Source organism: Strix uralensis, chromosome 1 (assembly GCF_047716275.1).
Source record: "Strix uralensis isolate ZFMK-TIS-50842 chromosome 1, bStrUra1, whole genome shotgun sequence".
Taxonomy (NCBI): domain Eukaryota; kingdom Metazoa; phylum Chordata; class Aves; order Strigiformes; family Strigidae; genus Strix; species Strix uralensis.
Window position 1 is genome coordinate 172,718,787 of NC_133972.1, and position 21,932 is coordinate 172,740,718.

General features: G+C 44.8%; 1 protein-coding gene across 5 annotated transcripts in view; it reads left to right on the forward strand.

Moving 5' to 3' along the window:
* The window catches only part of ADGRB1 (adhesion G protein-coupled receptor B1), a 283,323-nt gene that overhangs the window by 216,857 nt on the left and 44,534 nt on the right, over positions 1-21,932 (forward strand). For all 5 annotated transcript variants that reach the window (XM_074888977.1, XM_074888979.1, XM_074888990.1 and 2 more), the window contains exons 20-22: positions 6,617-6,719; positions 10,666-10,816; positions 15,039-15,108. In XM_074888977.1, coding sequence (XP_074745078.1) covers positions 6,617-6,719; positions 10,666-10,816; positions 15,039-15,108 — 324 coding nt within the window. The remainder of the gene's footprint in view (positions 1-6,616; positions 6,720-10,665; positions 10,817-15,038; positions 15,109-21,932) is intronic.

Sequence of the window (21,932 nt, forward strand, 5' to 3'; positions counted from 1 at the left end):
AAGAAACAAGAGAGTAAAAAATGAGAAAAAATGCATCTTTTTTTGTTGATACTGTGACAGTGCATAGTGGCTAGTTAATTATGGCAAGTGCTACGAGCTGAAGACTGATCATAATAACGTTTATCTAGAACTCAGGTTTTTCCGTGCCTGGGGTATCATTGGACCTGCTCAAGTCCTTGTCCTCTCCTGCTTTTCCTCAGGCTGGGCAGCACTGGGCAGCGCTGGTAGGTGACTTACTGGTGTCACTGGTGTCAGGATCAAGTGGAAAGTTAGGATAGAAGAGTAAAGAGCAAGTGTTCGAGCCTCACCCTCTCTTGCCTATCAGAAACAAGTTCAGGATCTGAAACCCAAGTTCAGACATGAGGTTGAATCAGTTTGGAGCATGCCAGAGTCATTTGGAATAACATGATGTATTTTCTTCCAGGAGTGTGCCCCTCAATATTTACTGTTATTGAGGACAGTAAAGTTAATTGCCTGCCCTGTTTAAAATATGCTCTTTTTAATTTCTCATTCCAGCCTTTGCGTTATGCCTATGCCCAAAATGATCAGCATGAATGGGGAGACATGTTTATGGGAGGCTTGAATGGGTATTTCTGAGCTAGCCAAGGATGGACATGCATTTCCAAGTGATCCTGAGACCAGCTATATCTTGATTAAAGGGCTCTCTATCCTAAGTCTCTTTGTGTAAATATTTGTAAAGCATGATCAAGTGATCTCTAGAACTTCTCTTTGGTGCGCTGAGTTTGTTTCATTTCTTCTCTGTAGATCATGTTTTCATGTTTTCTAAACTTTGCATCATTCCTGTGGCTGAGCCCTGAGCACTCTGTGTGTCCTTTTTATTTTAGGCATAGCTGCTGGACATGAATGTGCTGTCCTATTAATGGTCTCAGGAACATCATATTCAAGTCAACATTATCTCCTGGCTCCCATTTCGTTTTGTCCTAGATGTTATATAGTCTGATAGAGAAGAGCTGGAGGAATCCTTAGAAGTGGGATCAGCAGTATTATTCCAGCTGTTGTTAAAATACAGGAGTGGTATCAAAGTGGTTCTTTTTTACCACTCAGGGGAGAAACTCCTCATGCCCGGTCTTCTGTGGAGAGCACTCACCAGAACTCAGCTGTTTCGGGGAGCTTTGGCCGGGAAATTTCCCATTCAGACCTCTGGACAAAGGCATCTGGAGCATGCATACATAGACTCTGCTTGAGTATGAAACACTTCTGATGAATAAGCTCACTGAGGCTGACAATCTGGAAACTTTCCCAGAATTTTGCCCAGCTTGGGTTTGTTTATACATGGGAAGCAGAAAGAAAGGGCAGGGAAGAAAGAGAGAAAGGAACATGATAAAGAAAAGGGGGCAGAATAAAAGGAGGTGATCCCAGTTTTGGGCTGCATATCAGAGAGGAAATGAATTTACCCTCCGCTTCTCATTCAAAATCCCCAAATAATGGTTGCTTCTTAGTGGCACCTACTCAGCCATCGGCATGAACGGCATGAGCTTTTTCATGCAGGCAATCACTTCAGACACAGCCAACTTGGCACAGTCTCACTGAAAACTGGACGTTGTTTCTGTTTGACGGCTGTTGGTGGCCTGTTGGTGGACTCACTCCAGTTCCCAGTAGACAGATGGCTGCAAAAACTCTCCTGCAGATGGTGCATCGCTGGCCTTATTAGCAGTCTCGACAGAGAGGTCAGTGACACAGTGGGCCATGGAAGTGGATTGACCTTGTTACATCTCGGCAGTGGCTGTCCTGGGTCACAGCTGGAGACACGATCTGTGTGTGGGCCACGTGCTCACCACCCACATGGAAGAAGACAGGGAATTGAAAGAAAAAGGTCATCCCTCTTGAAAACTGACATGAAAATGAAAAACTGGGGAGAAAAGGAATTATTGAAGGGTCAGAACAGGTGAAATGACTTAATACTGTGTTTCTCTAAGCTTTGGTTTGCACCACTCCTTTCAAGCAGCTCCTTGACATGCTGGTGTTTCAGGAGTGCCCCGGTGTGTTTTCCATCCCTGAACTCATTGCGGTTCAGCAGCCTCTGAAATCAGTGACCTTTCCATAGCATGGAGATCAATGCTTGCTATCGAATAGCTCTTCCACCAGCCCATCAGCATGTGGGGCACGGCGGACCTTTTTCACTGGCGGCGGCTGGGTGAATGCTGTATAGATATCAGTGTGAGCTTTTCTCACTCCCTGCCCATCGAAGCCTGAGGATTGATTTAGTGGTTGTCAGTGAGCTCTCAAGGGGCTTTTAACACTTGCTTTAAACCCAGGAGCTCTGCCTTTGGCAGAGATGCTGAGGCACTCAGTGGCCCTGGTGGGAGGTAGCAGGAATGAGTAAGTGACTGCACGGAGAAGGATGTGTGTACGCACAGAGAGAAAGCAAGAGTGACTCAGTGTTTGCAGAGAGGAATGGAGTGTAATGGGGACAGAGAGACACAGACTGCAAGGTTTTCCCACCTTCTCCATCTGTCTTGGTTTGCATAGGGCTTCCCCACATCCTGCAGGACCCAGGCCAGAGCAGACGTTCCCTAAATTTGCAGTGAGTTTTCCCCTGCTTTGGTGGCTGAGTACAGCATATTTTGATAAGTAGGCAGAGTCCATGTATCAGCCAAGGAGTAGCGAGACAGCACCCTGGAGTAGCTCTGCCTTTGCTAGAGATATCTCCTCTGGCAAAAACCATCATGTTCTGTGTTTTTTTTCCTCTCTGATATGAGTTCGTGACTTATTTGGCCAGAGGGTCTGGATAGTAATGGTGATTTCTTTCTGTGGAGCATCCTGCGCTGGAGAAGAGGAAATGGAAGGAAAAAAGCGAGCGTGACAGGAGGCTGTCTTAGCATAACGGGGAAATTCTGACTGAGCTGAAACATAACAAGGAAATGTTTGGTAGACAGGTCAGGCTACCAAGGAGACCTGTGGAACCATTGACCAGGAATGCAGGATTGAATTAGGAAGGTCAGATATCAGCTGCATTTGAAACTGGTGAGCGATGTGAAAGGCATCAAGAAGGGGTTCTGCAGGTGTGTCAGCACCAAAGGATTACCCAGAAAAGTGTTGGCCCGGTGTTGAATGGGGCAAGTAGCCTAATGGAGAAGGGAGGAGAAAAAGTGAAGGTACTAAGTGCCTTTGTCAGCTTTTTCTACTAGCAGCGTTTGCTCACAGGCACCCAAGTTCCTGTACCTAATGGCAGAATCTGGGGAAGAAACTACTACCCACTGCCAAGGAAGAGAGAGCTGAGGCCCATTTCAGTAATCTGGACATCTGCAAGTCAATGGGTCCGAAGGGGATGCATCGAGGGTGTTGAGGGATCTGGCTGGTGTTACTGTGGAGCCACCCTCCATCATCTGGGGAGGGTCCTGATGGGTGAAAGAAGGCAAATATTACACCTATCTTTGAAAAGGGCAAGGAGGAGGATCCAGAGAACAACTGGTTGATCAGCCTATTTAGCCCCTGGGAAGATTAAGTCGCAAGTAGTTATAAAGGTTATTTCCAGGCAAAATGATGGACGAGAAAGCAATTGGGAACAGACAGCGCTGATTTATTGAGTACAGGTTGTGCCTGACTGACCTGTTTCCCTTTTGTGATGGGATGACAGGTCTCATGGACAGTGGAGAGAAGTAGGGTTGTATATTTTGATATTACCAAAGCCGTTAACACAGTCTCCCATGCCATCTTTGTATCCAGACCAGGGAACTGTGCACTGGATTGGTGGCTTCTAAGGTGGCTTAATAGCTGGGTGGAGTTCATACAGGCTTAAAGGTTAATGGTCAAAAATTTGAAGCTTAATCAGGAGCTGGTTACTAGTTGCATCTGACAGGCATTGATACTATGGCAAATATTGATTAATGTCTTCTTTAACAACCTGGACAATGGGGCACAATGCACCTTCAGCAGGTTTGTGGATGATGCCAGACTGGGAGGAGTGACTGATACGCTGGAGAGCAGCACTGCTGTTCAGAAGGACCTCAGCAAACTGGAGATACAGGCTGGAGAAATACACAGTCCTGCACCTGGGACAGAATAACCGTGTGGAGCAGGATGGGCCGGGGACTGACTGGCTTGGTAACACCTCCACAGGGGAGGCTTTGCAGGTGCTAGTGGGCAACGATTCGGAAATGAATCAGCAGTGCACCTGTGCAACAATGAAGGCCAACATTATACTGGGCTATATAGGCAAGAATATAGCCAACGGGTCAAGAGAATTGATTATTCCCCTCTGCTTGACACTTTTGAAGCCACATCTGGAAAAGTGTGCCCAATATTGGGCTCCCACAATACAAGAGATGTCAGCACATTGGAGCAAGTCCAGTGGATGTTTAGGGAGCTGGAGAACATGGTGTAAAAGGAGACAAAGGGAACAAGACTTCATTAGCTTGGAGAAGAGGAGGCTATTAATGAAGAGTCATGGAGAAGTCAGACAACTTGTAGAGGTGTACAGTGAAATGTCTAGAGGCACCAGCTGCATCAGGAAAAAATCCAGCTGGTTATAAAGAAAAAAAATCCTTCACCATGAGACGAGTTAAGCACTGTAACGAGTCTTCCAAGAGAGGTGGTGGCATTTCTGTTCTTGGTGATTTTTGAAACTCGAATGAACAAGACCCTGAAAAAACTGATCTGGCTTTGAAATTAGCCCACTTTTGGGCAGAGGATTGGACTGGGAACTCAAGAGGTTTTTCCCCAATGTAAATTATTCTGCTTCTGTGATTCTACATGTTGTCAACCCACGTTTCGTTCTTTGGAGGTTCAGGGATCTGGGGAACAGGAAGGACTCTCAGTGCGTGAAGGGAATCAGGAGAAAGGAGAAGCTTGTTTAAGGGGGGGGAAAAGTCTGAAGACAGCTGGATTATCTTCCCCTACATTCACATACAGACTATAGTCATGGGCAACTAATTTCTTACATTTTTTTGACCGAAGCAGACTTTCGAAGTGCACGCTAATGCCAGTTGGATCATAGTGTTGCTACACAGATTTACTACATCTCATTCCCACCAGGACAGAGTCCAAATCTCCCTTTCTATCCCCCTAGAAGCTGCTGACTGGACACTTGATGTTTTATTTCACACAATCAAAGCATAGATTGATGGCTCGATACCCTCCAGCCACAAATGGAATAGGATCCACGTGATGCACAACATTGTATTGAGCCCAATGAAATGGGGAAATTTGGTATTAGATTGGCCATGAAAGGAACTAGAGGCTTGTTTTTCAGGCAGTCAACTCAGTTTCTAGCTGAGCTGGAAGCCTAAAGTTTGTAGTCTGATCTGGGGTTGGGTGAGTTTCAGGGAGAACTACCTATAAACCAAATTTCCAACAGACTAAGTATAAATTCAGGCTACTTTACATTGGTGACTTTTTTGTATCCAGCAAAGCATATCCTCAATATTCATGTTTGTCTGAAGGTAAAACTCAGAGGGAAGTTAAAACCAAAGTTTTGCAGCCTCCAGTAGATTTACCCTTGGCAGAACACACACGTGCAGTAAACTCGTCCTGACCACATAGTCAGAAACTCAAAACTCTGCAGCCAAAGCACGACCAACTCACTCTTGCTAAAATTAGTTAATTAAATTAAATTCCCAATATAAATAGTTGATGTACTGGAATACAGGAAATAATCCTGCATTAGCCTCCAGGGATGAGCTGTTTGATTAATAGATCTGTTTCTAATTTCTATAAGCATCAGTGTCTACTCTTCACTCATCTGGTATTCAAGCAGGGCACTTGTCGAATCACTGAGATTATTCACGTGTGTGAGTGTTGGTATGGTCAGGTCCTGAGTGAGTCATTGAGGACTTGCACTTTAGCAGTTCCCTTTTAATTTTATTAGGTTCATAAAAGTGCCTTCAAAGAAGTTTTCCTCTGTAGCCAGTGGTTTGAATTGTCATGCACATACCTAGGCAGCAAGCTGGAGCTGTGCTGCACATTGCAAATCAGAAATGACAAATAGCTTGCTCCTGCAAGGTGCTGAAGGCAACAGCTTCCTAACTTGGATTCCTAACGTCCCAGACCCACAGCTGCAGTTAGGTATTTGGCCTACTTTTGAGAAGTGTTAAACCTCTCCATCTGAAAAAGCCACAAATACTTCTCACTTCAGGATGGGTTGTTAGGTTAAACAGAGGGGAATGCTGAATCACAAACACTTTGTTGTGAAGGTGCATGCATTCGTAATCTGCTTTCATGCCAGCATGCCTGTGGCTCTTCTTATTTGGGAATCTTTCCATGTGTTGCCTGTATGTTTTCTTTTAAGCTCCTTTTCAAGTCCCCTTTCAAATAAGCAGAGCTGAAGAAGACTTGCAGCACTCTACTGTTTTAGGAGCGGCTCAGACTAGGGACCAGGCTGGCCCCTAGTTTGTTGACTCATGCTCATAGCTCCAGCACTGATGGGGGAGGATGGAGAGATCTGTGGGCTAAGCACTACACCCAAGCTCTCCCCCTCCCTTTTCCCGTTGCTCTTGTCTGTTTAATATACAAGGTCTGCAGGAAATGGGCAATCTCTTACCATGGCCTTCTCTAGAGTCTGGCCCAGTGCAACCTGCACCTGGTTGATGCTTTTCAGAGGTAACTTAATGCAAGTTGTTACAGGGTGGATCTCCCTTCCCCTCTTCTCTTGCTGCAGGTATATTCGCTCAGAGCGCTCTGTCATCCTTATCAACTTCTGCCTATCCATCATCTCCTCCAACGCTCTCATCCTGATCGGACAGACCCAAACCCGGAATAAGGTAGGAGATCACTCGGGCTTTGTTTGTTTGTTTGCTTTTCCCCTGATTTAGCACTGAAATGATCCATTCAGGCAGCGCTTCCTCATTTTTCCTCCATCTGTTAATTAGCGAGATGTCAAAGGCGCAACTAAATGGCAGATTTCAATTTTCTCTCTCGCTCTCTCTTTGATAATTTGTCAGCATCCTCGGGGCTTTGATTAAAACCAATGTGGTATTTTTGAATATCTGCCTAGAGTAGCTGGCACATGGCACAGTGAAGAAACATGGTTATTTGCAAGGCTTTAACCATTTTATTTTCCAAAAATTACAAAGAAAGACAGATTGAGAAAAGGCTTTAAAAAAAACCCAAACAGCATCTCAGCTTTAGGTTTATTTCTCCAGCAACTTTTATACTCTGAGCTTGAAGCGCTTGGCAGATGTTAACGAACACAGCCACATAAACCACCTCTTTTTGGGGTAGGAAATGTTGCCAGACGTGCTGTGCACACTGCAGAGCTGGGGGCCGCGAGGGACTCACTGCAGATCCCGGTGTGACTCGAGCAGTATCGGCAAGACGTAGCGTGGATTTTCAAGCCATGTGCACTGGTTGCACATACATGCCTTCCCACGTTCCAGGCCCAGCTGGAGAGGCGTGTGTTGCCTGTATGACTTCTCTCCAGCTAAAGTACTTTCAGTTTCCCTGTTGGTGTCTGACACAACAAATCACTGCTGATCATTAGTATTTTCCCGTTGTACATTTTCCCGTCTCCCCAAGTGCTCCAACCATTCTAACCCCGCTAAGCAGAAAAGTGAGGCAAGAAGCGTCCTCCAGTACTCCTGCTGCCAAAGTCGCAATCAGAAGTCAAAATTCAGTTTTTAATTAACAGTAACCAGTGACTGGCCAGGTTTTTTGAGTATCTACTTTGGCAGCCAGAGCATGCTGTCACTTTTGGAAGCATTTCTGCAGAGAAGCCTCAGGGTTTAATGAATCACAGAGACTCATTTCTATGGAGGGCCCTTCGGGTTAGGGCTAGGTTATGTTTTAGGGAAAGCTTTACAGCTGCTTGAGTCAGATGTGTGTCGAGAACTGTAGAGAGATGCAGCCAGCCAGCTCTGCTCCTGTTAAACAAGTGCCCTTCAGGAATTGACTTCACAAAGCAGAGCTTTTTTTTTCATAGCCAACACGGTTTTGTCAGGGCAAGAGGTGGAGAAAGGGTGAGCTAAGCTCTCACTTTCCCTGGGTGCATTGTCTGCAACCCCAAGTGTGTGCTAGGAGCTTCTTTCCATAGAAAGAAACACTGAGGGATGCTCAGCACAGCAAACCATGGCTGGACCTGCTCTTTGGTTAGTCTTCTTCACCCCAGGATAGGAGGTGGATTCTTCACCCTCTCCCACCCGCTTCAGAGCACAGTTGTGAGCCCAGGTTGTCCTTTGAGCTTTTTCTCACATTACCCTGGATGTTCACTGTCAGAGCTGTTAGTGGGGATTCAAAGCTCCCGGCTGCAACTGCGTGAGGCAGATTAGCTCTTTCCACATCCATATGCATGAAACACCATAAATAGAAAGGTTATTCTTGGATTTCCGCTCAGCCATCTAGTAAACAGTCTCTGGCAGGGAACAGAGAAAGAAAACTATACAGAGAAGAGACGGAGGAGTGTAAATTAGGAATTTATTCACATTCAATTATTGATAATGGAGCATCTTAAAATGTTGGTGATTGATTTATAATTGCAGTTACTCTGGGAGATTTTCTACAGTATTAGTTTCCCTGGAAATGCCAAATTCTTCCTTGATTTCCAACCATATAACCTCAAAGGCAAGATTCCACGCCTGGATTTGCTAAGCTTTTTGAAGATGAAAGGCCTGGGAAAAGGCTAAAAAAATTGCAGTCAGCATAACATGATACAAAAGAAATGAATGCACTATGAACTGGCCATATCTCAAAGGCATGGCTACGTGCTGCAAGGGAACAGATTTCTCCTCTTAAAGGAAAACAGGGGCTAATGGCCTTGACAGACTGACAAGCTCTGCTAGATCTTTCTGCAGCAACTTGGGACATATATCCCTGAGCTTAGGCCTTCATGGAAATTTTTTTCCCCTTACAAGTAAGGAAATACCTGCAGCAGAGGCAGCAGAAGCAAATATGTGCCTGCCCATCTGGTTTCAGTTGAGGCAATGGGTTTATACTGGCCCATCTGAGATGTGCATATTTCTGCTGTACTCCCCTCCTCTCTTTTCCTCCTGTTTCTTTCAAAGCTGCCAGATTGAGAAAAAAATGCCCTCAAAATGTATCTCTCTGGTGTAAAATTGGAAAACAAAGTTTTTATCTCCTCTTTACAAGCTGCTGGCAAATTGGGAAAAACCGTGTTGGTGCAGAACAAAATCAAAACGGTAAAATGAATAGTGTCATATCTGATGTTAGCCAAAAAGAAAGTTCTAAAATAACAGTCACCTAAAATACATTCCAGAAAGCATCCTGTGTTTGAAACTGTTTTATATAGGTCTGTAAGCTGATGAATAGAAGCTACCTTTTTAGGATTCTTTTAAAATGTGAAAATTACTTGAAATTATCTATTGAGCTGTGTTATATATACTAAACTGTCATCCAGAATCCATTTATAGGCAGAATACCAAGGGTTTTGGTGTCAAATACAAATATGGAACAAAAAGACAGTCTCAAAGAACACAGAGTCTTACTTTTATTCACAACATCTGATAACGTTGGGTTGTGCTACTGTATGAATCGGGAGCAATCAAATAAAATCATGATAAAAGATGGTCCGTGCATGAGAGCTCTGTTAAAGATGGTGGTGGATGAAAAAAGAGGAAGGTTCATTGACCATAAACCCAAAGTCCATGTTTCCTGATGTAACTCAAAGTAGAGAAATTCTTCATTACAAACCTCCTCCTCCCCCTGCCCTGAATGCCTTAAGCCATTTTTTTCATCCAGAGTCACTTTTAAAGTCTATTTGCTCTCCCTTCTCCTTGGGACCCACTGGAGTTTCTTTCCATAATTTTCTTCTTGAGTACATTGATTCATGGTTTCCAACGTGCAGATGGTGGAAATTAAGCACAGCTCTGGCAGAGTTAAACAGAGCAGGACCAATTTACACCAGTGAAAGATTTGGCCTTGCTGAGTTAAAAACAAAGACGAGCTTGTCAGCTTTCCAGTCCATCTCCCTGGCACTACAGGATTGTTCTTCATAATGCATTTGCTATTACTTTCCCCAGTTTAATTTTAAATGGCTTAAGCTCCCTGCATTTCCCTTGAGAGATTTCCCCACCAAGTAGTAGAGCTCAACATTATGAAATTCCTTCTAATGTAGTTTCTTTTTTTTTCTTTCTTTCTTTTTTTTCCCTGTTTGGTAGTAGTTATATGCTCTTAGACAGCTACGCACCACTCATGTTTGCAGTCCTCACCAGCCCCTGGCAGCCATGGTTTCACCCAGCTCTCACAGCTTAACTCTTTCACTCAGCGATCCCTCCCTGGCAGGGACACCATCTAAATTGCCTTCCTCTGATTTCATTTCTATGACTTGACTGCTGGCAACACGGTGCTTTACAAACCTTTTGAGCTGAGATTAGTCCTCCCTTAAAGGATCGTGGCAATGGTTTTGATCATTTGGAAAATAAATATATCTTGCTGAAGCCAGGAGAGCACCAGGATGGGATGTGGGCTCAGACTTCAGCAAAAGTGTTAACCACGGGCTTATCTTAGAGCTCATGCTTAAGAGCAGCTGATTTTCATGCAGTACTTAAATTTGAAGCAAACACTTTGGTCCTTTGCGAGGTCGAAGCCTGTGGGGGAGACTGCCTCCTCCTAAAATGTCTTTTCGTGTCCTGATCTCCATGACCTTGCCTTCTAGAGCCTGGTTTGGAAGCATGCCCCTGTGCCTTCTGCTCTCCTACGCGCTGCTCTCTCCGCCTGCCGCTCCTCTCACGTGTCCTCCTTTCCTCCTCTCTCCAGGTGATATGCACGCTGGTGGCGGCTTTCTTGCACTTCTTCTTCCTCTCCTCTTTCTGCTGGGTGCTGACCGAGGCTTGGCAGTCCTACATGGCCGTGACAGGCCGGTTACGGAACCGCATCATCCGCAAGCGCTTCTTGTGTCTCGGATGGGGTGAGGATCCTGGGTCTGTGGAGCAGCTGCCTGGGGCGGGGGGGAAGTGCTGTCCCCTCCTTGGGATGTGGAGCAGAGAGGGTCTGGGCTACAAGAGAGACTGATGTTCTGCAGAAAGCTTGGCAGAGGGTGCCTGCAACCCTTTTGGCGGTGCCGAGAAGAGCTGAGATGGTTAAAAATAACATGAGCAAGAGCCATAAGCCCTGCCTGCTGCCCAGTGCACCCAAGGGTCACACAAAATAGATGAGTTGAGAGGGGTTGAGTTTTCAAAGGGTGTGCTGGGGCTGATTTCTCCTGGGTTTGGGTCTCTTCCTTGCTTTCTCCTTCTCTCTGTCTCGCTGTCTCCTTCCATGTGCAACCCAGAGTGAAGCAAGCTCTGAAATCCCGTCTCCATGGCAGCAGGGCCTTTCGTAGACAAATAAACTATGAGACTGGTGCAGCTGCTTGTAACTAATTTTTCTCCCTCTGCCTCTTCCGTATGTTTAATTTATTAGCCTTAAATGATGCATTCTGTAGTAGAAAACAAACACAAACCCATAACCTGGACTTTCAAAGCAATAACAAGCGTGTGTTTGAAAGGAGCAACTAAACAAAAAGTGGTTCAAAAGCGAGCAGGCAAAAAAGAGAAAAGGAGAGAGAAAGCGTTGTGTGTCTGAGCTGTAGTAGTGTCTTGTTTTACTACTAAAGTCTAGCATTTCACCCCAGGCAAGATATTTCTGATGCTTACGAAGCGCCCTGATGTGATTTATTCTGGCACATCAAGAGCTGTCCTCATTCCAGCACCTGCAGCCCTTTCAGTTTTCACTCCTAGCTTTTGCTTACAACAGAAAATAAATTGTGTTATTGAAATATAGTGTTTGTGTGTGGCAAGAGCATAGCCACATACGTGCAAAGCACAGGCTGCATGCGCCCGTGTGTGTTCATGCATATGTTTATAGACAAACACTCTGTGGCTCAAGGAACATCAGGGTTATCAAATGCAACAGACAAATAGCTTTTCTAGGTAATAAAAAGGGATTTTTCTGATTTGTAGAAGCTGGGACAGATGGGCGTGTTCGCCAAGGGAATTTCAAATGGGCAACATTCACATCTGTAGTCTGTACAGATTGAAAAAAAAAACCAAACCACCTTACATGTGTAGAAGCATAATTTGCACCGCTAGTAAAATGTAGTCATCTCTAAGCTAGGACGCACTGGTTGATAAATGATGCAGAATAACCATTTGGAATAGGTTAGGATAAGAAATGAAGAACACTTGCCTATTAAGACAGTAAGAGAATTTCTGATATCTAGCATCCTTCTAGATGTCAGCTGTAGAGCTGAGATTAATGGCACTTCTAGGAGGAAAGAGGCTGAAAATACGTTTTAAAGAGAATAATCTGAAATAATTAGCACAATTCGCTTTGTCATGGGCTGATTCTCCCCCTTTTCCCCCTTTCTGTATTAGCATTTCTCTAAGCCCTTGCTCGAGACATCTTTGCCAAGTTCTCAGCTGCTGTCAGCTGTAGCTCATTGAAGCTACAGTGGTTTTCATCAGCCGTGAGGTTTATTCCTTTTTTTTTTTTGTTCTCCTATTGAGTATGCAACTCTGCCTTTCCAGAAAAGTTTTTAGCAATTAGAATTTTTAGTAGTATTATTATTATTTAGAACAGACAGACAAACTGTTCCCTAGAAACAATACAGTCATCATATTTAGCCCCAGTAAAGAGGAAATAATTTTGTCAGTCTTTTTACAACCATGCCATAGTTTCCACAACTGGATTTTTAATGCTTCTATAGCTCAGGCTCTGAGTTGGTCTTCAGTTGTTCATAGCAGTTATGGCTCTTGGTAGTTATTAGCAAACAACCTTTACTAGTGGGACATGAGGAACACATGACGTGATTCTCCTCTGACATGGCAGTACAAAATTCTTCAAAGTTTCTAACACATTTATTTGGAATTGTGAATGTAAAATTCACTTTCAGCAGAAGGCCCCCAAAACCTTGCCAGTGACTACGTGGCATTAGTGACTGCCTGGAAGTCTGATACAATCCACACACAATAGATGGAACAGACCAGTTAGGAATAACTTTCTTTCAAATAATCAAAAAATAGATTAAAAGTTTTGAATTTTTTTTTCCCCAATCTAATCACATCTAACTGCAATTAGACTATTAACAACTCTCCCAAGGTGGAGGAGTACAGCACCCATTACGATGCCCTTTGGCTTAGCCACCATGGTATAGCTACCACCTCAGTAAATGCTGCTTGTACAGATCCATTTTCAGCAAAAGCTGGGGCTCCTACCCAGGCTTGGTACGAGCCAGTCCCTGTAAGCTGATGAGTTCACAGCCTGAGTCTGTATTTCTGCATAATTACCACGTCTAAGAGAAGTACTCTGCAAAGAACAAGTTACTATTTTTGGCAGAGTCTTAGCCAACTTTCCTCTTTCACAGGGCCTCTTGCATCAACCTATACTCCAGAAAAGTCCTTTCATGTGTGGTTTCTTGGTGTGCTTGCCATGGGATGCCATATTGATGGCATTGTAGTGAATACAGCACCCAGGATATATCCAAATGAGGTATGAAGGAGGCTCAGCGAGAGGAGCAATAGTCAGTTAAGGAAAAAAAAAGAAAAGGGGAAAAAAAAAAGATAATAAGAGACATCTTTTAAACCCACTGCCTGTTGGGTTTGGACTGATCAAATGTGAGCTGTGCTTGGAAATCTCACATGAGAAGAGAAACACTTCACTTTATGATAACTCTCAAATGCTGTATATTCCAGCCAACTTGGCCTTATACCTCCCATCTGACTGCAGACCCTCACTATTAATCAATCTTGTGATGATTTATATTGCTGAATGACCACCTCACCAGCTCGGTTATTGTTTGGATGCTGTGCCTGCACATCCCTTCCATCTACAGTGTCTTCTGCAGTCACCTGCCATGACCTCTACAGCATACGAATTAGGGTCTTGTCAAGAAGCACTAATCTTACCTAGCTACTGATCCTGCTAATTCTTAAAGGGATTTGCCCATCTTTAGCATTGAGACAGCTTAATTCACCATGTCACAAGGAGAAGGGTGATAAAAAGCCACATGGAGACCTCTGTAGCTGAAGAACCAGATGTTACTAGCCAATATACAGACATTTCTTCAGGGAAAGGGGAGAGCTGGGCTGGGGTGAACCAGAAAAGTACCCAATCTCCTCTGTAGAACCTTGAGCAGTTTATCGTGACAGGGGTAAGAAGGATCAAAAGACTATTAGCAAGATGTAGTGTCTTTTGCTAGTTCTGATTGTGCCTAGATGTTCAAGGACCCATCAATTTCAGAACTTTTTATGAGTTTTAGGCCAATATCCAGCAGGTTGCACAATAATCAGCAGGTTTTCTTTATACTCCTCACTCTGTGGGAACTTCTAGCAGTAGGATCAATGTTGTAGCTTCACCCTCTTACGCACCTAAGAAACGGCATCCCATGCTGGCACCGTTAGCTCATGATGCTCTGAAGATAAATTGTACTTTGTACATTATGGCATCCCAGCCACAGACTAACTTGTTCGTCCTTTGCAATGCTTGTAATGAAGTGTGTCTTCTCGAGTGCAGCTGGTTTCTCTTAGTTTATTTCCCTTTTGGACACAAAAAGGGAGCGGGACTCTGGCAAGAGAAGTACCCTGTTTTGCAGAAAGACCTGATGTTCTGAGACTCTTTTCCATTATTGTTCAGAGGGATCTGTTCTATTATAGATCATGGCCCAGCACTTAGGGTACTTGTTTGGGATAAGGGGAACTCAGTTTCCATTTGAACCTGGGTTGTTATCATACGTTATGTTAAGAGCAAACATGGCCCTTAATCTCCTCCTTGCTATCTTCTTTGAGTTGGGTTGTGGCTGAATATTCCATCTTCAGGAGACACCCTTATATATTCTTGGCCGACCCGTGTACCTAAGAACAAGATAAATATATTTTATGCATCTGTATGTACTGTCAGTCCCCACACAACTGCTGAGACCACAGCAGGATATGAACTGATTACAGCTGATGGCATTTACTTCATTAGCAGAGGTAACAAGGGTTCATGAGTTTGGCTCCGAAGGTCCTGAATTCAGTCTCTGCCAAAGACCCAGGCTGGGACAGATGGTGCTAGAATAACACTGGAAAGAATGGGGTATATTACGCGCTCGAGTGGGAGAAGAGCTGCACATATGCTTAAATGACCAATTTTCTCTTGTTTCATTTCCATAGGGCTCCCCGCCTTGGTGGTTGCCATTTCCGTGGGATTTACTAAAGCCAAGGGGTACGGCACCGTGAACTAGTGAGTAAAGGAGCTCTTTTTCCTTTTTCTTCCTGTCTCACCCTCCATCCTTTTGGTCAAAATCCAGTCACTGACCCACAGAAGCCAGGGTAGAAACTAAATCCTGGTGTGCTGCCCATGTCAGAGGCAAGCAGGGATGATGGAAGAGGAAGGAGCCATCCTGCCTCTCTGCCTCCTCAAGCCATCAGCTGGCCAAGAAGGATTGTGTATTTCTTTAAAAACAATTTCATAGAGACTAGTTAAATTTAACTGTTTCATATATGACATCACTTTGATCTAAGTACCTCCTACTTAGAGATTTAAAAAAATTTTATTTTAAGGGGAAATGTAGAATATTTAAAGTTTAGGATGTTTAAAAATTAAAAATAGCTTTTGTGTTTATCTATTTAATGGTTCACTTGATTAGTCTCAGGTTTTCAAAATAGCTTGGCTCAGTTTTAGGCACCTCAAGGTATTGAAAGCAATCTGAATTTGCCTGTTTTCCAAATTCCAAAGGATCTGCCTTTAGGAAACTTTTATTTGCATGTAATGGGGGAAGGAAGACAGGGTATAAATAATGGAATAAGACTGTGCAGAGGTAAAAAATACTTTAAGGCAAGGCTAGTGTTGCTCAGAGCTGAGGATTAGTGCAGCTAAAAAAGAAAAAAAAAAAAGGAAAGTATTATTTTTTTTCAATGTGTGGTGAAAATGATAGCTTAGAAATTTTATGCACAGTGGCAGCCAAAGGCTAATATTTTATGTTACAATAAATCAGGCTCTTCCCTTCTGCAGCTCATCATTATCCAGTGTCTTCCTGGCCAGTGTTTTTGCATCCTACGTGAACAATGTTTAAGACAAAAGCTGGAGATGTGGCCAGATGAGGGTTCGATAGGTCCACTGAGAAAATGTCATGTGGAACACCTGCTCTTTCTCAATTCCCACCATATTCTGCACATCCACAACCAAATGGTTCAGGGTTTGTGTTTTGATTGCAGGAGAGCATTAAAACAGCGCAGCAACATTCTCAGTTTGCTTTGCAGTCTAAATTACTGCAGTCTAAATTACTGTACAATACAGAGGGCTCAGGAAAGGTGGGTTTGTCAAATGCAAATCCATAGATACAATTCCTGAAACCTGTGCTGGCATCAGGGTGCATTGGCTGTACCTGTCCTGATTTGCCTGACCCAGCTCAGGAGACTTGGCTTCAGTGTGTCCTGGTGGAGAGGGATGCAGTGCTTGTTGTGACTCAGAGGAGGACAACACACGTCCTGGCTTTTACAAGTGCCGCTGAGATCCCAAATGCCCTTTAGCTTTTCTGTGGGTCTGCTGTTTCTGGCACTTCGCTCCATGCAAGTCCATGAGAACAATTCATAATGAACAAACAGCAGGGAGGGAGGTCCTAAATATTTCTGCTTTCCTGTTTATAGAATGGTGGGAATTGGTGCAAAAAGCTCAGTAGCTCCTTCCCCATTAATGCTGAAGGGCCACTGCAGAGTTTTGTGGTCAGTGTTGACCACACAAAAGAACCTGGGTGGGGAAGGGAGGAACGTGCAGGGAAGCACACCCTATTTCACTGCCCTGGACCACTGCGTGCCAACATCTCCCTGCCCCAGAGCAAAGCCCTCCCAGACTGCAGCCAAGAGGGTGTCAATGCCTGACAAAACCTGCTGGACTCCTGCTTTGCTGTCAGATTGGCACACCAACGAGGCGGCCAACAGGCCGTGTTGACTTTCCATCATTCCCAGGGGATGTGTAACCACACTAACTCTCTTCCTTTTGCTGCTAATTCTCTGACTCCTTTCAGCCCTGAAGACTGTTGCTCCCTGCATCCAAGGGCTGGATGCTGCCTGACTCCCTGCCTGTCAGGCTGGCTGCCTGCCTGGGAGATGGCAGAGGATCCTGTGATCCCAGAAGGAGCTGCAGCCCAAGTGACACCGTTTCCTAGCTCCTCTGTCAGGAGGAAGTCCAGTTTGGTCCTCCTTTCATCTCCCTTCCATGCTGCAGCGCAGCATATGGTAAAGCTGGTATGTCCCAGCAAAGTCATGAGAGGAGCAACAGTTCCTCTCAACCATGGAGAGCCCATCAGACATTCCCAGCACTGCCATCTTGTTGTAATTCCTGATGTTGGCTTTACCAAAAGCCAGAGCTAAACAGAGCTGACTTGCGGTCACAAACTCACTCCAACATCTCTGCCCCAATCAGTGTGGATGTCCCATGGGTGCTGGTTAAGCACTCCCTGTCCTGTCTCCGTGCAAGGAGGGGACGTGTGGTGCACATTGCTGCCAAGTGGATGGCATGGTGGGTTCATGAGCCATGGTGCTGAGCGTAAAATGGTGCTGAGCATCGCTGTAACGAGAGTCACATTTGCACATTGGTGCATTTCAAAACAGGAAACAAATATTCATGTGGACCAAGCTAGGCAGGGTGCACCAACAGACTGCAGTGCATTCACACTTATTTCTGTTATCCTGCTCGAAAGGCATAAAAGCTCTCTTACATTTATGTGTGTGTAGGCTCTTGGTTTCACCTCTGCTCTAGAGCAAAGTCAACCTTACATAGCAGTAATTTCAGAGCTGAACTCCAAAACTTGAGGTTGTTCAGACCTAGATTTAACACTCTCCAATGCTAAAGGCTTATGAACAGAATACAGGCCTGGATCAAAGCTTGTCCCAGAATGTTTGTTGGTTTCTGGCCATTGCAGAAATATGAGGTAGTTGCAAACCTTGGAGCTAGAGCTCAGGAGGTATTTTAGCTGTGTCTCTAGCTAGTACAGGGCATGCACAGGGCATTTCAAATGGGCAGTGGCAGACTTTCAAGGCACGATGTTTCCATCTTGCAGAAGGAAGAAAAGACATTAGCCACAACACATCCCTGCCTGTGAAGCAGAGGACAAGAGCTGGCATGATAAACCACAAGGGACTTCACAGTGTCTTTCAAAGCTTCTTCCAACTCTGCAATTTCTAGAACCTAAGAGCAGTGCATTAGCACCCGTTGGTTTTCTTGTGGAGATGGGCATTAAGACAAAGCAAAGCAGAGCTCTGATACTTAGCTGAGCACAGGATTTGATACTCAACATCATGTTTTTTTCTCATCCCACTCACAGTGGTAAAAAAACCCCTGACATCCATCTACGGGGCCTGGTCATGAGAGCATTTTTGGGACAGCTGCAGCTGTTGAAGGCATTGCAGCAGTAATCTTGGTGTTACAGACTCCCAGGGCAAAGGTGGTCGAAGGGACAATCTGTGTCACAATGACTGAAACTTCATCTGCAGAGTATGCCAAGGTGGCCAACTGCAGTGGAGCACATCAAGGGTGGAACCTCCAACAGAGTGGTCTACCTGGGCCCTGAGGAAGATTTCACCCAGCTTTGTCCTGTCTTTTTTTTTTTTTGTATGTGGGATGAAGCTATTCTGAAATGATAAAAACACAACTGAGCAGCAGTATGGAGGCTTGTCCCGTCAAGACGTGGTAGCAGTTGAAGGGTTGGCCATGTCTCCAAGCTGTAATGCACATTGATCAGAGGCAGTGCTAAGTGTGGGAAGGTTGTAGATAATATTTAATATTTACCCTTGAGCTGGCCAGACTGGACCACCGAATGGTAAGATGAGAAGGGAGAGAGAGGTTCAAATTAAATATTGAATACGTACTGCAGGATTTGGACTGTGTCTCTGTTGTTTTCTGAGTGGCGATTCCCCAGCAGCCATTCACTCCGAGGCCTTTATTGATCAAGACGCTTCTTCTATGAACTCTCCATCTACAATGAGGGGAGAAGGACACAATGGGATTTTCCCTTTTTCTTATCTGAACAGCATTTGAAAGGAGATTTTGCTGTTGTTTGAAGAGCTGCAGGGGTAGGATAGAGGCTGTACTTCCAGTCTCAAAGAAAGTCTTAGAGATAATGGAGGTCTAGAGGACCCACCACTGCTCACCTCCTTGTCTTAGTCTGAATGCCTGGGTAATAACTCTCCTTTTAGCTGGTACTCCAGGGACTGACTCTGGACCTCTAAAGCTTGACAAACTGCCTCCTAAAGCTTGAACTAAGTAATTGAGGTTGTGCTACTTGTAGCTGGGAACTCATATCCTTCCCCATAAGAGACCCTACAAAGTTTTCTGAGAGAGTGCCAGGACACAGCAAATTTCCAGGGGTCCTTGTGTGTCACTGCATCAGGGCTTCTGTCACCCACAGATATCTCAGCGGCTTCTATATTAATCTATAAATTAACACTGTTGGAACAGTCCCGATTCCCAGCTGTAGCCTTAGCTATACAAATATGTTGGCTGTTGCATTGTAGCTGCTTAATTTTGCACACGATCGAGGTGAGACCTGTTGCTGGCAGGGCTGTACGGTGTAGTCAAGAAGGTCTTGCTGGAAGTCAGCTCTTCACAGGACCAAGAGAAAAGCCATCCATCTCACGTCTTTGCTGTGGCAGATTCACAAAAGGATCAGATGTTTTGCAAAGAGGTCTTCCGCGTTGAACACAAGGGCTGCTGTCAGTCGGGGAAGCACTGCTTAGAAATAGTAGTCTGGAGCTGCTGAGCATTGTTAAACCATTCACTTACTCCCTTCCAGTGGTAATTTTATTTAAGAGATCTGTGAAGAGATCCCTTGGCAAGTACTGGGGAACCTCTCAGCAAAATGCAAATATTTCTGTGCCTTGTAGGCACAAGGCTAAAAGCATCTCCACTAATGTATTGCTGGAGTTTGCTGTTGGTTCACCTTCTTGGATATCACTTCACCCTTTCCCTTCCCTTGCTGTCAGCCACCACCTCTGACAGCCTTGGAAATGCTTCGATTAAGCTCTGTGGCAGGGAGGTCAGGCAGTCAGAAGGGATAAGGACCAGTGCTTGGTGATGTGTGAACTTGCCTTCAGAAAGCCTGATGCTCAGAGGGGAAGAGGGGCTGCCAGGGACCTGACATGAACGAGAGCCTTTGTTGCACCAAGTTCTCATCACTAATTGGAGTGCAGGACTGTCAGCTCCTTTCTTTGGCTCAGCTGTTGGTTGGAAGAGACCCTGGGAAAAATGGTCTCAAAATTAGGATGAAGCATTGGAGAAAAATATCTGGATAAGGACTGGGATTTGGAAGTCCTCCTGGCTCCCCCTGCCCTCTCCTTGCAGTTATTAGAGCCTTCCAAAGCTTAATTCTTATTCCCTCCCTCCCCAGATGATTATTCATTTTATTATTACAGCTGCTCAGACGGTTTGTGACAGAGCAACTTGTTATCAGGAAGAAATCAGAACTGATTAAATTAACACATTACAGGTTTAAATTAGAAATAAACAAGATGCAGGCTTCCGAGAAACATGGAATGTCCTGCTTTCAATTTGAAGTAAATTTTTTTTCTTTTCCCAAATGTTCTGAGTTTTGAGGTGAAAAAAATAACATTTTTTTGCGGGTCAGAATTGATACAAAAGCATATGAGGCTGATCAACAAAATTGAAATATTTCCAAGAAGGCTTTGTTTCCTGGGAGACTCTGAAAGGCAGCATCAGTTTGCTTCTGATGCAGAATGAAACCATATTGCTGAGAGTACAGGCATGTAACGGAATTACTGCAGGGTTAGCTGGGTTAAGAGCTTTGAGAAAGTCCTCGCTCCATTGTGGTTGCCTGCTCTTATCCTGTGGTAAAGGCACGGTAGTTTCCTGCTGAAACAGGATTACTTCATCACACATTTTCTCCAGGGTACTGCCATGTCAAAGCATGCAAACTTTCTGTGGGGTTGCTGACACAGTGTAAATTTGCATCCTCTCTTGCCCTGAAGTACCTAGTTTATGTGTCCATGCTCTGAATTGCTGGATCCCCCACAAAATGGAAATTTCAGCTCCTCTGCTGCTGTGACTGTTCACGACTGTCACAGAGTCACAGACTGGTTGAGGTGGGATCTCTGGAGGCCGTGTGGTTCAACCCCCCAGCTGCTCAAGCAGGGTCACCTAGAAGTGGCTGCCCAGAATCATGCTTTTGAATGTCTCCAAGGATGGAGACTTCACAACCCCTCTGCTCATCCTTTGCCAGTGCTTGATCACTCTCACAGTGAAAAAGTGTTTCCTTCCTGACTTTACAGTCAAACCTAAAAATCCCTGTTGGCTATCCAGACACCAGCTCTGAGGGTGGGAACAGGGTAAGATTTCTCCTGCCTCTCTTTGTTTGCTTTTTTACACCAAGTTTGTCAATATGGGGATGTCAGTGCTCTGTGGGATCTTTATGTGAATGTACAGTGAACTAGGAGCTATGTGGGGACACCTGGAGCATATTCATACTGTTTACATGAGAGATGGGATTCATCTCCCCAGTGATGTCTCCATCCAGGTTAGGTGAACTGCTTACTTGGATGACGAAGATCTGGTTGAGGCAGTCAGTGGAGTTCAGGATGAGATTCATCTGATTGAATGTAGTTGCCTCATCCTGGACTCTTTTTCTGGAACCAGGAATGACTCGCTCTGTGGTAGGCACCAACAGGACAGACATCAGCCCTTGGTCAGAAGAGCCCCCTCAGTTTGTGTAGGCATCAGGCAGTTTAGGAGCCTAAATTCCACATGTGGTCAGTGGAGAAGAAGTTCTTCTCAGGTTAAGTGGTGTGAGAGAGAAGGAACAGTGTTCATCTCATTCCTTAAGGGGATCCAGTTAAAGAGTTTCATGAATTCCCACCTCGCTGCTGTGTTGTAAAATTTCCCCATGTCAGCAAGCTCAAAGGGAGCATCCAGGAAAAGAAATGTGCTGAACTCCTGGGCCTGAGCCCCCGGCAGGCATAGTGGTTAGCAAAAGAGTGAGGGAAATTTCCACTGTTTCTACTCTTTTGCGTAAATGAGTAGGACAAGAGCATCATCTTGCCAGCAAACTGATGCAA